The following is a 15,229-nucleotide window of genomic DNA, read 5'->3' on the forward strand; positions in this document are numbered from 1 at the left end:
AGGCAGCATTCCTGAAAGCACTGGGGTAGTCCTGAGCTTACCTTAGCTCAGGGCTGATATAGATTATGGCAGTGATCTGCACACTGCTAGTACACACTGGGGTTAGCTGTGGATGAGGCTGGTGTAAAGCAATGGTACAAGAACTCAGCAAAAACATAAGGATGAGATGATGGTAATGCTCAGCAGCCAGGCACTCAGATCTGCAAACTTTCCACTGCAACAGCATCAGAAGATAATCAGTTACTTAAGCTCCTATGAGCTACACAGAGGGGCACAAGGGCTTCTGCCCCTTCGTCTAAGAAGTGTGTTTCTGGGATGCAAATCCTCCCCACGCCCATGTGGAAAGAATAACGTATAAAGATATCTAGTGTCTTCTTAGCTGGCACAAAAAGGGCTGTGTGTGCTGTTCTTGTGTTTTATTATACAACAGAGAGTGGACTAAGCTGGAAATCAGGCTGCTGCCTGTCAGATGCAGATATAGATGATTGTGACACTGCTCTCAGAACCAGGCTGTCCAGCCATGGCTGAGTGCCTCAGAAGTAGGTATGGGAAGCTTTCTAGTTGTGCTGGGAATGCTGGCAGAAGCCGGCATGATTTCTGCATCAGGAGTAGCAGGATTGCTCTCTGCTGCTCTCCCAGGAGGTGCCAGCAGCAGACCCACAAGATCAGGAAGCACCCAAGGTGTAGTACTTTCCTCTAGGAAGGAAGGAGAAGACATGGTGTTCACCTTTGAAAGGTGCTGGCTGACATATCTTATTTGCAGCCCATTGAGTAAGGGGGTCTTGCTGCCTGAGAGGCACAGGAACTTCAAAGGTGCTTTTTTTGCTGTGTAATTAGCTGTGCTGCAAAGTGTGGGTAAAGTCATTAAACTCTATTTAGTGTATTTCTATCTCATGTGCCTCTTTGCTAAGCCCAGAGCAGGAAACGGCACAGAATATATCAGCAATGGCTTTCACGCAGGCTAGCACAAGAAATATACTCTTGTGTGCCCTGAAAAGAAAGCATTGCAGAAAGAGGGTCAGGAGAAAGTGAATCTTGACAGAAGCCAACACAGGCAACTCTTGCGCAGTTTCTAAGCTGTTAATTTTGTTACGTGTTGAGCAAACCGGTAATAACATCAGCAGAGCTTGGGGGTTTAATGACAAGCTCAAAGAAACAAGCAGCAAAAATCTACGCAGGCTGTTTGACGTAAGTGATGTTTAATATTTTCCAAAGAAAAATATGTCAGAAAAAAAAAAAAAAAAGACTATGAGAAAAATCAGGGACCTACAAAGGCAATTAATGCATAGGTAATTCAGCTGCAGCTGCCAACAAGTAACTGTGCTTTCAAAGCTGGGAATTACATTCTGAAGGATAAGATCTTAATAGGATCAATCTCAAAAACAATACAAGAACTATGAAAGGAGGACAATCTAGTATTAGAAAAAGCAATTAGAAGAGTTGGTCAATGAGGCAGCCAGAGAGGAGATCAAAGTACTGTCTAGAACAAACCACACGGGACAAAAGGAGCAAGTGGAGTCCTGACTGATAACCAGACTGTCACACCAGGGAAGCTGCAGCAGTTCCCTGCCAGCCACACGTGTGGCAATGCCCTGGGGAGAACAAGCCTGGGGCAGAGATATAAAGTGAAGGAGCACCCACATGTGAGAGAAAAGATGCCCAGAGAGCTGCAAAGCAAACCATGGGCATGCAGGGCAGGCAGACGGGTGAGGGCAGGGCGTGTGGTGTGAGGAGAGCAGCTCAGACAGGGATATGGGGTGTCTTCTGGCCCCAGCACAGATGAAGATGCTCATGAAGCATAGGCAGCTCCTGAAGGAATACTCATAAATAAACACCAGCACTGGGATACAAGAAAAGTGAATTCCTGGGCCAGGACAGAGGTGAAGACTTGAGTTCAGGGAAGAGCTATCCTTATCTGATAAAAGGCAGCAAGGCTCTTAGGTGAGGAAATCATACAGAGCACAAAGGAAAAAAAAACAACCATAATCTAAATTTTTGCCTAGCAGACATTTCAGATAAGCCATTAATGGGATTGTGAGCATTAAAAACTTGAAAGCTGGATGAAGATCCCAGTCATGGTATAGCCCATAAAAGAACACACTGTTAATAGAAGAAGTTAGGAAGAGCTTCCTTATTTTTGCAGTGTCTGAGGTTCATCATTTCAAACGGAACAAGGGAATGGTCAGTTCAGTGTCAGCAGGATGGACAGACAGCGACTCCATTTTATAAGAAGATGGATAAAGGGCTCCAGAGCCAAAGAGGCTTGGAAGGTATGGGATGGTGTGGTCACTGGTTGCAATGGAAAATAAAACTAATTGCTTCAGCCATCGTTCCTCAGAACAGGCCTCCATACTGATGGAGGTGATAGCTGATTTTCCCAGCTCTGGGGAATCAGTTTGTTTGTACTTGGAAAATGCATGCTTTAGCAACTCTGCTATTTATATCTTCCATGTGCAGAATATATTAATAATTAAAAATTTAGCTTGCAATGCACTACATTCCAGAATGTATTTAGGTTATATATATCAATTACCTTTCATCTTCCACCAGCACAGTGGATGGAAACAACAATAGCTAATGAGAAGGCCAGGGAATATTGTATTTGAGAAAACACAGAGAACTGGGGATTGTGCTGGTTTTAATGCAGTTAAATTTTTTCAATTACACCTTTTTTTTTTTCTTCAGTCATATTCCAACAAAATTCAATTTTTATTTTAATACTTAAATAAATCAGCGCAGTAGGAAGGTCACACAGACAAATAGTTCTCTAAAAAAGCCTCAGCAGGAAGAAACAAGGAAGATACCACTAAGGCTTTGTTCTCCCTGCCATCCATTCTCCCTGTATCACTGCCTGGTAAGAGACTCTTTTCATGCTGAAAGTCAGAGATAAGGTGCTGATCATGTTAACTACCACCAGCCAGGTCACAACCAAGTAGTGCAAATGTGCCCCTAGAGAAACATTGGGCTGAGAAGGTATGTCCAACCTGAAGTGCTTGAGAGTTGATCACTGTGTTAGTACCATGGCATGAAACAACCAGCAGAAAAACAAAACCAAAAAATTTCTCCTCATTTCTACTTCCACTAGTTCCAGAATATTATATTTGATTTTGTTCTGTGTAGCTAGTTGGCCTGGGATTTGACTCTTCCAAGGAAGAAGAAATTTATTGAAATTAATTGCTGGGAAATCAGGTACTTCTCTGTACCCCTCTATTTATTTCTTGTTTGTTTTTTTGTTTTTTTTTCCAAGATAAATTAGTCCAGAGAAGAAAAATTCCAGTTTGGATCCACATGTGAATTTCAGGTCTCAGGATCCAGTCTGTGCCATTGTAAGGATGTGATTTCTGCTGGGAAAAGTGATGTAAGCTGCGACAAAAGGTATTTACAGTTTTAACAGTTTGTTTAACATGTTATTTAAGGCCATTGGTAACTTTTAGACCCGAGCTCTGATTATGAATAAGTACAAATAACATTTGATGGTCTGCCACTGACTCTGATGCTACAAAACTGTTTGCTAGAATCATAGAATGGTTTGAGTTGGAAGGGACTTTAAAGATCATCTAATTCCAACCCCCCTGCATGGGCAGGGACATCTCCCACCAGACCAGGTTGCTCCAAGCCCCATCCAGCCTGCCCTTGAATGCTTCTAGGGATGAGGCTTCCACAGCTTCCCTGGCAACCTGTTTCCACCACCTGTCTCACCACCCTCACACTAAAGAATTTCTTCCTAATGTCTAATCTAAATCTCCCCTCTTCCAGTTAATCCATTACCCATTGTCCTTTCACTACAAGCCCTTGTAAAAAGCCCCTTCCCAGCTTTCCTGTAGCCCCTTCAGGTACTGGAAGGCTGCTATGAGGTCTCCTGGGAGCCTTCTCTTCTTCAGGCTGAACAACCCCAACTCTCTCAGCCTGTCTTTGTAGAAGAGGTGCTCCAGCCCTCACATCATCTTCATGACCAGAAGGGTAGTAACTCAGAAAATTCATTACTGGTCTGACCCTTGGAGCTGTTTTGCTGTGTTGCTAGAATTTCCCTTACTCAAAGCTCTGAGCCTCACTGTAAGTTCTTAGGCTTCACAACCTTTTATACACATATATACACAGCCCTTATATCCCTTCCTCAAGTAACCAAAATAATAAAATGATCATTCCCAAAGTTCCATAGTTAAGCAATGAAACCATATACCAAATTCTTTAGTATTTTGCTCTTTTAGGACTGGTTATAAACTGCCTTTCCTCAGAGAAGGAGTGGACCTGGATTGTCTTTTATTGAGTCTGTAAAGGTCATAGGACTACTGGGAGAAGTGGGTGCCTGACACCTCTGGAAGTCACCCTGCTTGTAGAGTGACTTAAATGCAGTGCATGAGCTTAACTGCCAAAAACTGAAAAATTGCTCAAAAATGAAAAAGCCTAGCTAAACATCCTGATTGTTTACATATGTCCTTGAGCCAAAGGAAAGAGAACCATTTATTATAAATGGATGGGATTGCTCAAGTCTGTAAGTGAATCTTCAGCTGTGCAGATAGCAGGGCTTCAGGAGATGAAAGCTCCTGTTCTTCCCCTGAACACGGGGTCTGCAGAGCAGAGAACCGAAATGCAGATGAGGAGCTACAGCACAGCATTTCACCTAACACAGGTTATTAAGGCCTTTGACACTGTTTCAAGCTAGAAAATGGTAGATTTAGGTTGGATATTAGGAAGAAGTTACTTGAGGGTCGTGGATCACTGGAACGGGTTGCCTAGAGAGGTGGTGGAGGCTCCATCCCTGGAGACATTCAAGGTCAGGCTTAATGGGGCTCTGAGCAATCTGTTCTAGTTGGAGATGTCCCTGCTTGTTGTAGGGAGGTTGGACTAGATGACCTTTAGAGGTCCCTTCCAATCCAAGACATTCTATGATTCTGTGACTCTCTTAGACATCTTCCAGTTTAATTGGATGGAGTTGTATGTATCCTGTTCCACCTATATAATCAGCATCAGCTTATCTGCTAGATTGCAGTAGGTTGAAAAGACAATCTGTGAAGCACTGGCATCTAAACAGTCACGTTTTGGAGGATTCTTAATATAGCTGTTCACATTGCACAGTATCAGCTCTTCCCAGATAAATTCCTTTCAGGCTTTCACTGTTTTTCCCTCAGTATTATTTCTCCTTTATCTTTCACTTTTGCTCTTCTCTTTTTAACAAAAGTCCCCTTGATGCGGAAGCACAAGATAATGCTAATTGAGCTTGTCATGCTTAAATAAAAGATGGGATAATGCAGGGGGCTGCAACCACTGTAGTCCCATCTGGATACCTCAACTTCTATCATGTAGCAAGAGCAAGTATCGCTGCTCTGCTTTGCACGTAATGGGCAGAGAATTGTTGACCCGTCGTGTGGCACTGGTGTGTTAAACTATGCCAAAAAAACCCAGAACCCACCCATACAAATGCCAGCAAATTCCCTCTAATATTTTAAATCAGACAGGGGTCATCTACAGATTGCAAGCTCATCTTCTTTTTCACTTAAATGTAATGTTTCAGCTCCTCTGAATAAGCCCTGGAGTGGTTTGGCCATAGTGGTGCACAGGGTCAGATAAATATCTGGGCTTTCAAAGATTAAAAACAAAAGAAAGGATTAACCTTCTGATCCTGCCGACAATAGTCCTATGAGCAGGGGGTTGCAGGATTGGGCCCTGGGATGCAGAATTAGCTTTGTCTGGTCTAACAACAGAAGAAAGATGCAGCATGTAAAGTCAGAGCACATTGAGTGCTTCCATTCAGAGGCTCTGCAAACACGAGATGAATATTAACAACTTGATTCAAGTCCATGGGTTATATGTAATTAGATCAAAGCTAACAAAAAGACAAACAGTTCTACACCTTCAAATGAATACTTCAGCTTGCTAACAAAAAGTAATTAAGCTCCCTGCCAGTCTAGAGTGAGGCTCCAGGGCTAATTTCACACACAGGCCTCTCGCTGTATGGTAGCATCACACACACCACTGCTGCAAACCATCTCCCTTCACTTTCAAATAAAAATCTGCTGGGAGCCACCCCACACCCAGTCACAAGCTCCAGAGGGATCAGCCAGCCCTGGGAATCAATCCCACTCCTCTAAAGATGTGCTACAGCTACCCAGAAGGAGTCTGGCATTCGTTCATACCTGTCACACTCCACGGGAAAAGGTAACAGAAATCTGCCCTTCCAAATGTCACAAAAGGCACCAAGTAAGTTCAGGAGAATTTGCAATTTCAATTAATTCTTACGGAGGACACAGATGAGTTTTGGGAATGTGGTAATTGAGATTTGGGTAATTACAGTTGCATTGTAGAATGAAGAAAAGACTTGAGTGTATTACCTGCACCCAGAACAAAGGATCTGCATATAGGCAGTGACCAGCAGGATATGTTTGTTGGTCAGCTGGAGTCACTGAGGGCCATAAAACTGGGGCGCAGTGACATTTAATTCAGCCAGCAAACCAAAGAAGAGCCATTTAATCTCCTTTCTAGAGCCTAGTTGTTTGTTACACCATAAAAAGCTTCAAGAGACATTAATCCCAGCTCATATTGGCAATAAGAATATAAGAAGAGCATAATTTCATTTCCTGCCATATGACAGAGTTAAAAAAACAAACACAGAAAACTGAAGAAATTCAACTTAATGGTTCTGAAATGGGGTATGTGAGATGAAAGCTTCCTGATGCTTTACGTTAGTTTAGAGTACAGGTTTTGGAGCTGGCCTTACTGCTACAGGGTGACAATCTACCACCCCAAAACCCACTACATGCAGGGACTAGCCATATTGAGTAAGTTTATTGCTTCATAAAATTCTTCCTTAGAAAAACCACCTAATAACGGTGCAGGTCATGCAAGCAGCAGAGGTGTAACATTTTTTTGACAGTCCTAAGGGTCATAGATCCCAGCAGGGAAGAGATTTTCTGCTGCTGTTGTGAATTAAACTGGGTAGTAATTACTGCCATGGTGCTGCAGGAGTTCATTTGGTGCAGAGAATTAGAGTTACTCTTGTTCTTTGTAGATCAAGAGAAGCTGGATACTACTTGGGGGAAATCCAAAGTCATCTTGGAAACAGTGTAATAGGGAGCTGAAAAATCTTTATATTCCTCTGTGGTTTAATTTTTAAGCTGGAAAAAAAGGGAGAAAATTCCATGTACAAGATCCCTTCACTTACAGTCAAAATTTCCTGAAAGGGATGACCTATTTTTAGCTGCACATACCAACTATTTCAGTTTATTGTGCAGCTTTTGTTTAGCTATGTGAAATACTTATATTTTCCATTCTTATCCTCCACAATATATTCCAATCCACTCAAATTTTATTCCATCATTTAAAACTCTACCCCTATTTTCATGTCCAATGCCCAAATTTCTCCAATCTGAACACTGGTAACAATGTTTCAATCAGGTCATAGCTCTACTGACAGAGATACACTTAAAAAAAATTAAACAGGCAGGGGCCTTTGCAGTAACAGCTGAGATGAACTAGCTTGAAATAACAGACATACAAACCAAAGAGAGGATGTGAATACAATATACAAACCAATTTTGTAATCTAATACATACTGCTAGAGTGCAATCATGATTCCAACATCACAGGAACACCAGGTATTATACACTTGAAACTGTACCAAATTCAGCTTCCACACACTGTTTAGAGGTAGTTTTTCTCTGACCTACTTCAGTGTGATTCTGTCCCTGAGATGTTAAACATCGTTGTACGTTCCTAAAACATCTGAAAGCTGCAAGTGCTGCTAACATCTCTCCTTAATCTGTCGGTGGGATGCCTAGTGCTGCTGTTGTGCACCACTCATTGCTCTAACTCATCTGGAACTCCAATGTCAAGTTCACAGCCCTACAGTTTTCCTCCTGCAGATGAGTCTTTGTTGCCTTTCTTCCATTGATCTTGCTTCCCATTGCTCCTGCAGCTACAGAGTCAGAACTGTTGGTATATCTCCAGTGACTAATTCCTACATGACTTCCCAGAGTATCACACGTGTCCATATGGAATATGCTTTCAGAAACTATGTGTAGATTGCTAACCTCTGCAAAATATACGTGCAGACTAGGGCATCAGAAAGGCCAAAATGCACCTGCACCCTAGGGATCTCCAGTAACATGCACTACCACATTGTTTTGATAAAAAATGCAAACTAGCAGAAGAATTGTATAGCTTCAGATGCAGTCAAGTGGCAATCCTGCTAGAAACGGCCTCTCACACAGTGTCCTCATTACCCACTCTGTTACTTTCTGCTACTTATGAATGATGGAGCCACCTGGCTACTCTCACATTGTCCTTCCTCTTGTCATCATGACATACTCCTATTCATCAGCTCATGACATTTCTGTCACGTCTGGGAAGGTTTTGAGAGACCTGGCAGTGCCAGTTGCATTCCGTGCTGCTTGTATAGAACATTCTGAACTTCACCTGCTGAAGCAGTGCCAAGCCTGTGGAAATATTGGTGTGCGTTTGGATTTTGTTTGCTTAGTTGGTGAAACATAGTGTCTCCCACAAAGCAGCTCTTGACAATGGTTTGCCAAAAGAGAAAAATGAGCTGTATGAAAAAATCAATATTGAAACTGCCTCAGGGTACCCCTAGAAAAATCTCTTTATTGAAGTCTGAAATAGCTTAGTAAAAAAAACCAAACCAAAACACAACAAAATTATGGCAGAAAAATTCTTCCTTCTCTGAGTCAGGAATCACTCAAAGCTGTGTGGAGGTTTTACTCTTTGCTTGCCTTGCCCTGTCTTCCACAGATAGCCTGTGGTTTCATGCTGTGTGCCTGCAGTGCTCAGTTAACTACCAGCCCTCACCCCCATACTGGGGAGACACAACAAAGAGCAAAGAATGAGCAGCTTAGAGTCTCCTTTCTCTAACCTCACAGCAGAAATTAATGTCTAGATGAGGCAGTGGAGAAAAGCTAACCTGAAGAATAACTGCTACAAATGCATTAACACATTTGTCCCTGGGAAGAAAGGAGGGGAGGAAGACTGTTTGCATTGCAGCAGTGTCACTGGCTCATTAACAAGTGGAATTAATTAAGATGTCCTGATCACTCCACTGCAGGGAAATCAACAAACAGAGATGCACTCTCATCCCTGATGACTAGCTCATTTTATCTTTCTGCAGAGATGTGCACATGGCACAAGATTTCCCACTAATGTTACGGAGAAGAAAATCTGCACCCCACTCCAAGGGCTTCTTGGTACTTTTCCCTCCTCTCCCCTTCGGAATGCTGTCATGCCATGAGTATTCAATGTTACATAAAAACCTGGAGGAGGAAATGCCCAGTCTAGCAACCAGTCTACTGTGATTCAGAAAGGGGCAGACTTGATTATAGGAGGTTAAAAATTACCCACAGTTGCAAAGCTCAACATTTATTAATGAGTTGTTTTCTTCAGGGAAGAGATTAACTGATGTTTGCCATTAGAAGACACATGAAGGAAACTTATCCCTGAGAGAATGCTGTAAGCATGCACAAATATTAGCTTCAAAAACCAAGCTGCATGCACCACATGAGAGGAGACTGGAAGTGACTGCCTCTTGCCTTCCCAAGAAACCTCACTGCTCTCAGTAGCAATTGCAATATGAGAGCTGAAGTGACAAGTATCCTGTAGCATCTTCACTGTCACTCTTCTGAGCAGAGGGCTCATGCTGCACACTGAATTGCATGTGGTGCCTAGATTATCTGTTGAGTTCAGTCCTTTATCCTCAGATCTTTCCCAAGCATCCTTTCTGACGGAGCAATTCACTGTTCCAAACAGGCTCCATATACAAAAAAACATTATTACAACAGTGTGCTCTGGACCATTCAGTTAAGTGTTATGATGGGTCTCTCTAAGGCATGTGGAATTTTTTTGTAATGTGTCATCACTTAAATTATTCAGGGAAAAGAATGATGAGTGGTTGTACCCCAGTCAATAGCAAATGCTGCTTTTCTTATTCCAATCTTAGGTTTGGGCTTTGTGTTAGTGACAAGCCTATTTTATGACGATAAAGGAAGGGGAATGGGAGAAAATGGCCAAGGAGAGCATCTTTGTTTTCTGCCCCTCATCCCAGTTTCCCTGGAATGTGAGGAGTAGCACTGAACAAAGAGAAATTCTTAAAGCATTGAAACAAGACTGATAAATGCCTTTGTGATAAGCTGCTTTTCTGCTCATTTGGAAGGTCAGTGGTCTAGTTTTTCTCATACTTTTTAACGTGATAAAGATCAGATGTCCAAAAGTATCACCAGTTTGAGGGTCTTGTGCTTAGTTTGAGTAGGTAGCAAAATTTAGGAGCCACTTGAATCAGCAGATGATGAACAGCAGTTGTGGAACCTGTTCAAAAAGGTAAGTCAATGCTCTCCTCTGTATGCTTTAGCCAAGAAAGGAGCTCACCCATACATTTCCCCAGTGATTTGTCCAGGAGGTTGGGAATGGAACTAGTAGGACAGCTGGTACTGTTGTTTTTTTGGTGTTTGTTTTTTGTTTGTTTCCTATTTTATTGTTCATCTTCTAGAGTAAATCCAAGAGTCATCCAAAGCAGAGAAACAAGTCTTGTCTCAGCATGTACTTCTGAGTGACCAGCTGAGGACACAAATCACTTTCCTAACTCCTGTTTCTGTTTGCAGATGATGGAACACCTCATCACCTCACTGTTTCTAAACCTCTCATGTTAGGTGTCAGAACTAGAAAGTAATTGTCCACTGGTTTAACCTAAGTACTGTGCACACAAGATTTAGCTGCCTTCTGTACTGTTTCTGTTCACCAGAAGAGCTTTACAATGCAGAGCCATGCTGCCTTGGTTTGCAATCTGTTGACAAATTTAATCATCAATGTACAGAGTTTTTTAAGTACACAGAATGAGATTACAGTAGAGAGACCAGTTTTGAACATTCATATGAAGATAAACTTAAGTTTTAAACTGGCTCTGCAGCCAGTGAGCAGCCCTGAGTTGCCTCAGCTCAGATCCATCCTGCACTGAAGAGGTTACTGGAGGAATCTGAGATTATGGGTCTACAGAGTCAGCTGGCAGGAGCCTGGCTGGTTTTACACATGGAAATGATCTCATTTCAGTGGGAAGACTGTGGAGTAAGAAATTACAGGATTGGGCTCCTGACACACATGGTTTCAAATGAGAAAATAGTAATAGGATAGAGGGGAAAAAAAAACCAAACAACACCCTCCCCCAAGTTAAAACTAAACATCAGGAAGCAGTGGGAAGGCTACTTTTCACATACCCTCTCTGCTGCAAAGTAAATCAGCTGCTAATGACAAGGTGATCAGTGAGGTTACTCTACAGGAGAAGAGGAAGGGCAGATGACAGCTGATAAGCCTTTTCCAGCTAAGAAGCATTACAAACAGAGCAAAACCTCCTCCGCAGGCATGATTCAGGCTAGTGAATAGAAATTCCAACTACCTGCTGGCAAAAACTGGGGGCAGCAGTCTCCAGCATCCACACAGTTCTGTAAGCCAAACAGATGAAGCACGTGGAGAAAAAGTGAAGAAGAGAAAATGAGATAACTTACGGCAATGAGCTGGTAGGAGTTGTTCATCATAGCTATGAGCATGTTCAGCAGCACAACAAGGGAGATGACATTGTAGGTCCCAAACATAGTGGCCCCAACAAATTCTGTGAACTCATGTCTGGCTTTCACGTTGGTGACGTAGAGATTCAGCAGGCCAAACACAGACCAGAAGAGGGACTGGAGGGTCTCAAAAAGTCTGCAAATAAAACCAGATTTTTACTTAGCTACCTGACTCTGGGGAATGGAAAACAGTGCCTGGTTCAGGCAGCATTCAAGTGGGGAACACAGAGACATTGGGAGCCTGGGACACCACAGGGCAGCTGCTCAGTACAGCTGTTTATTCTCTCTGGCAGGCAGTCTGCACTCCACCCCATTGGCCAGTGCATGTGAGAGCTGTGTCACATCAGCAAACTCTGCTACCTGTCTGAGAGCCCTGATTAATCCCTGCCTGCATCATGAACATCTGCAGACTAAATGTTCAGGAAACCCATCCTCAAGTACGACTATGAGGCACCACAAGGTAGGAGGTGTGTGAAATCATATCGACTTGCACCTTTTGCTCTAATACTGGCTGAGACCTTGCAGCTTCTGCGCTGCAAGTGAGGCAGGCCAGGGTGCTAAGGCCCTGCCTGAGAGCAGTGCATGTGGCCAAAAATGCTGGTCCCTACAGCTCCTTTGTGCAGGAGCTCCCACCCACCACAGTGCAGTGCCCTCCACAGCATGCTGCAACAGTAGATTGGTAATGACTCAGATGAAAAAAGAGTCATCACATTAATTCAGCTCTAGAAGTTTTCTTCTTTTGAAGTCTTCCTTCCATAGATGAACTAGACCTGACCTCACTGTGCTTTACAGCTGATGAGATCATCCCAGGTCTCTATTTGCTTCAGCCAGAGACAAGTAACCTTTCACAACCACGTCAAATACATAATCAGCAATCTAAATAATTGCTCTGTTTGGGCATCTTTGTTTTGGCTTTCCAAAAGATGCCATTTATATCATCAAAAAATGACATTTATATGCCTGTTTGAGAGTTTCCATTTTGGCATGAGGTTAGTAGGTATTTTCAAATGCTGCTGCTAGAAATAATTCAGATACTTCACTTGACATACCAGGAATCTGTTTTCCTGTCTTCTCTCTGCATCTGTTCCACATGTACATTCCATACTTTATGTGGGAATTTAATTTCTTTGTATTTTGTGGACGTATCTTTTATGTTTCTCATTGGCCAAAATTATAAGACTTAAAGCTAAATCCTTTCTCCACAAAGTTAGGCTGTTTGTTAGATTTATTAAATAAGTGAGGTGGTAAAATAAAGATCAACCAAAGAATGCTAAGCATTTCTCTACAAAAAATGGTGGAGTGCTAGCTATCTTTTAACTTATTTTAACTATTAGCAGTAAATGTACTGATTAGGCTGTAAGCTCTAAGGAGACAGATTCCTGTCATGAAACTGAAATAATTCTTAGAAGTGATCAGTGCATTGCTCTGCATTCACAGTATTTACCAGGAGTATCTTCTGGGCCCAGGCTATGGTGAATATATTTACCTGTGGACACACAGTCCCCCTTGAAAAACAGCAAGTGCTTTCTGCAATTTTGCATAGAAGTAAAGCTTAGTTAGTCTTTCCTTGGTGTTCAGTGACAGGCCAGAACCACAATCTTTTTTTCACAGTGAGTGTTTCCAGTGGGGCTCACACTACTGCAGAGAAGCAGCTTTTAAAAACATAGTTATAGAAGTTGCAATTGAGAGACTATCTCGTCCTGCCAAGTATATTGTGGATCTTAAGCAAACAGGAGAAATCTCAAAAATTCACCACTGTCCAGGGCAGCTTATTGACATCAAGTGACCCCTCTGCCACAGGAATCCTCCTGGCCTCCTGCAGTTCCTGGAGGAAGGGCCCCAGGATCAGCAAAACCCTCCAGTGAGAATGACACAGCAGGCAGTAAGGTGTGAACTCCTCCAGCCCTTCCTCCTCTTCCTCTCCTCCCTCCTTCAGTTGCCACAATCACAGCAATGAACATATTTTCCAATTGTCTGCCTAAGCAGTTGACACTTGGCTTTCTAAGGGATGGTGAGGCCAAAGCATAAATCCGTAAATTATTCATGACTTCACCTCATTGCTGTCACAAAGGAATATTACTTTTCCGTGATCTGTGTTTGCAATGCAGAAAATTTCCTCACCAAGAAAATATTAAACCTGTCCTTTGGGAGCCATAGGAAACAATGCACCAGTAAATAGGTGTCACATTTGAAACAAGCTGTACAAACATGAGTGGTGTCCTGCTTTTCCTTCCCGTACAAAATCAGATCTTATTGTGTGATTGCCTAGAAATGCTGTTAGGAATCAAAGGGTACTGATTGAAAGCTTTTTACATGTATTCTTTCATTAGGGATGAACTATGAGCAAACTTGAAGTAACACCAGCTCTGACTTTTAATTCACTCCAGCCATGCTTGTTCTCCCCAGCCCAACAATATAATTTTCTGTTTTGCAGGTTGCTCATTCTTAGCCAGTCACCCATGCTGTGCATCTGCTCAAGGGCCAAATGTCAGCTTGTACTGGGGGTGTTAATAACCACTATTTAAACTTTTAAGAACATGTTAAATAGATTTTTTAAGCAAGTCTCACACAAAAAGTAACCGCAGAGCATTCTGTCCCCTGACAGGAGACCTCAGTCCTAATGGATCCCCTCCCACTGTGATTTTGTTTTAAACAAACCTCTACCATAAAGGCTGAGCCCCCTCAATTTCCTTTCTGTGCTACATTCTCCTTAGCAGGGGGTTTCAACTGAATGGTAGGGTGGGAGAAATCGTAGTCTGTATTTAAACTGATCTGCACGCTTTCTATTAAGTGGTTCTATATCATTTCTAGTTCCCAAGATATTACACCTTCTTAGACTTTTTTTCCTTTCCTGCTGACCCAGTGCTCTTTTTCTTTAGTCAAATCCTGCTTTTGTTTTCTCCATTAACCTGCTGACAGGGAAATCTATAGAACAACTGGTTTGCAATAAGGACAGGTCCAAAGCAGAATGCAGAACTGAGGACATCTGTTCACTGTAGCTCCAGGGAAAGGCAGGCTCTAGTCCTGAACTTTGTGGGTTTGACCATTCCTGAGCTAGAAGTTGCTAACAAACACTGTGCTTGCCAAACATTTCTCCTTCTGGTTGCTGCATCAATACGGACATAGATCAAGGAACAGTATTTGTTATTTAAATCCTTTGCAAGGGCAGCACAACACATTTCTGGGGCATATAAAGCAATTAAAATAGAAAAAAGGCTGAAGTCTTTAATTCTGTTTTTCATTAGCACAGTGCAGTTCCATCACTTCCTCCAGATATAGATGAGTTTAATGAGAAAATTAATCAAGCCCACAGTGTTCCTGCTCTGCAGTGGAAAACAGCATCTCATCTGGTCTACCAGGTCATGATGGTCTTGTAAGGCTGGACCCTATCCCGTGAAAATCCCTCACTTCTTTTAAGGAGGGAGCTCACAAGACAACATTGGAGCCTTTCCTCTTCCAACCTGGTCCTGTGGCCTCCTCAGTCATCATCTGGTTTTGGTAACAGAGTAAATATATCACAAATCCTTTCTTAACCTCAAGCCTTCAGTTGAGGAAGAGTGGAGGATTATTGGGCATTATGAAAAGTTTTATTTAATTTAGCATAAAGTGGTGGACAACAGATTTGTTTTGCTTGTTTGCAGGGCGTAGGCCTTTTTCTAGACTGTGCTTTATTT

General features: G+C 42.4%; 1 protein-coding gene across 1 annotated transcript in view; it reads right to left on the reverse strand.

Moving 5' to 3' along the window:
• TRPC5 (transient receptor potential cation channel subfamily C member 5) overlaps positions 1–15,229 on the reverse strand; it is a 68,952-nt gene that overhangs the window by 14,783 nt on the left and 38,940 nt on the right. Inside the window, exon 6 of the mRNA XM_051629923.1 lies at positions 11,496–11,691. Within this exon, the coding sequence (XP_051485883.1) occupies positions 11,496–11,691 (196 nt within the window). The remainder of the gene's footprint in view (positions 1–11,495; positions 11,692–15,229) is intronic.

This window comes from Apus apus, chromosome 12 (assembly GCF_020740795.1).
Source record: "Apus apus isolate bApuApu2 chromosome 12, bApuApu2.pri.cur, whole genome shotgun sequence".
NCBI lineage: Eukaryota > Metazoa > Chordata > Aves > Apodiformes > Apodidae > Apus > Apus apus.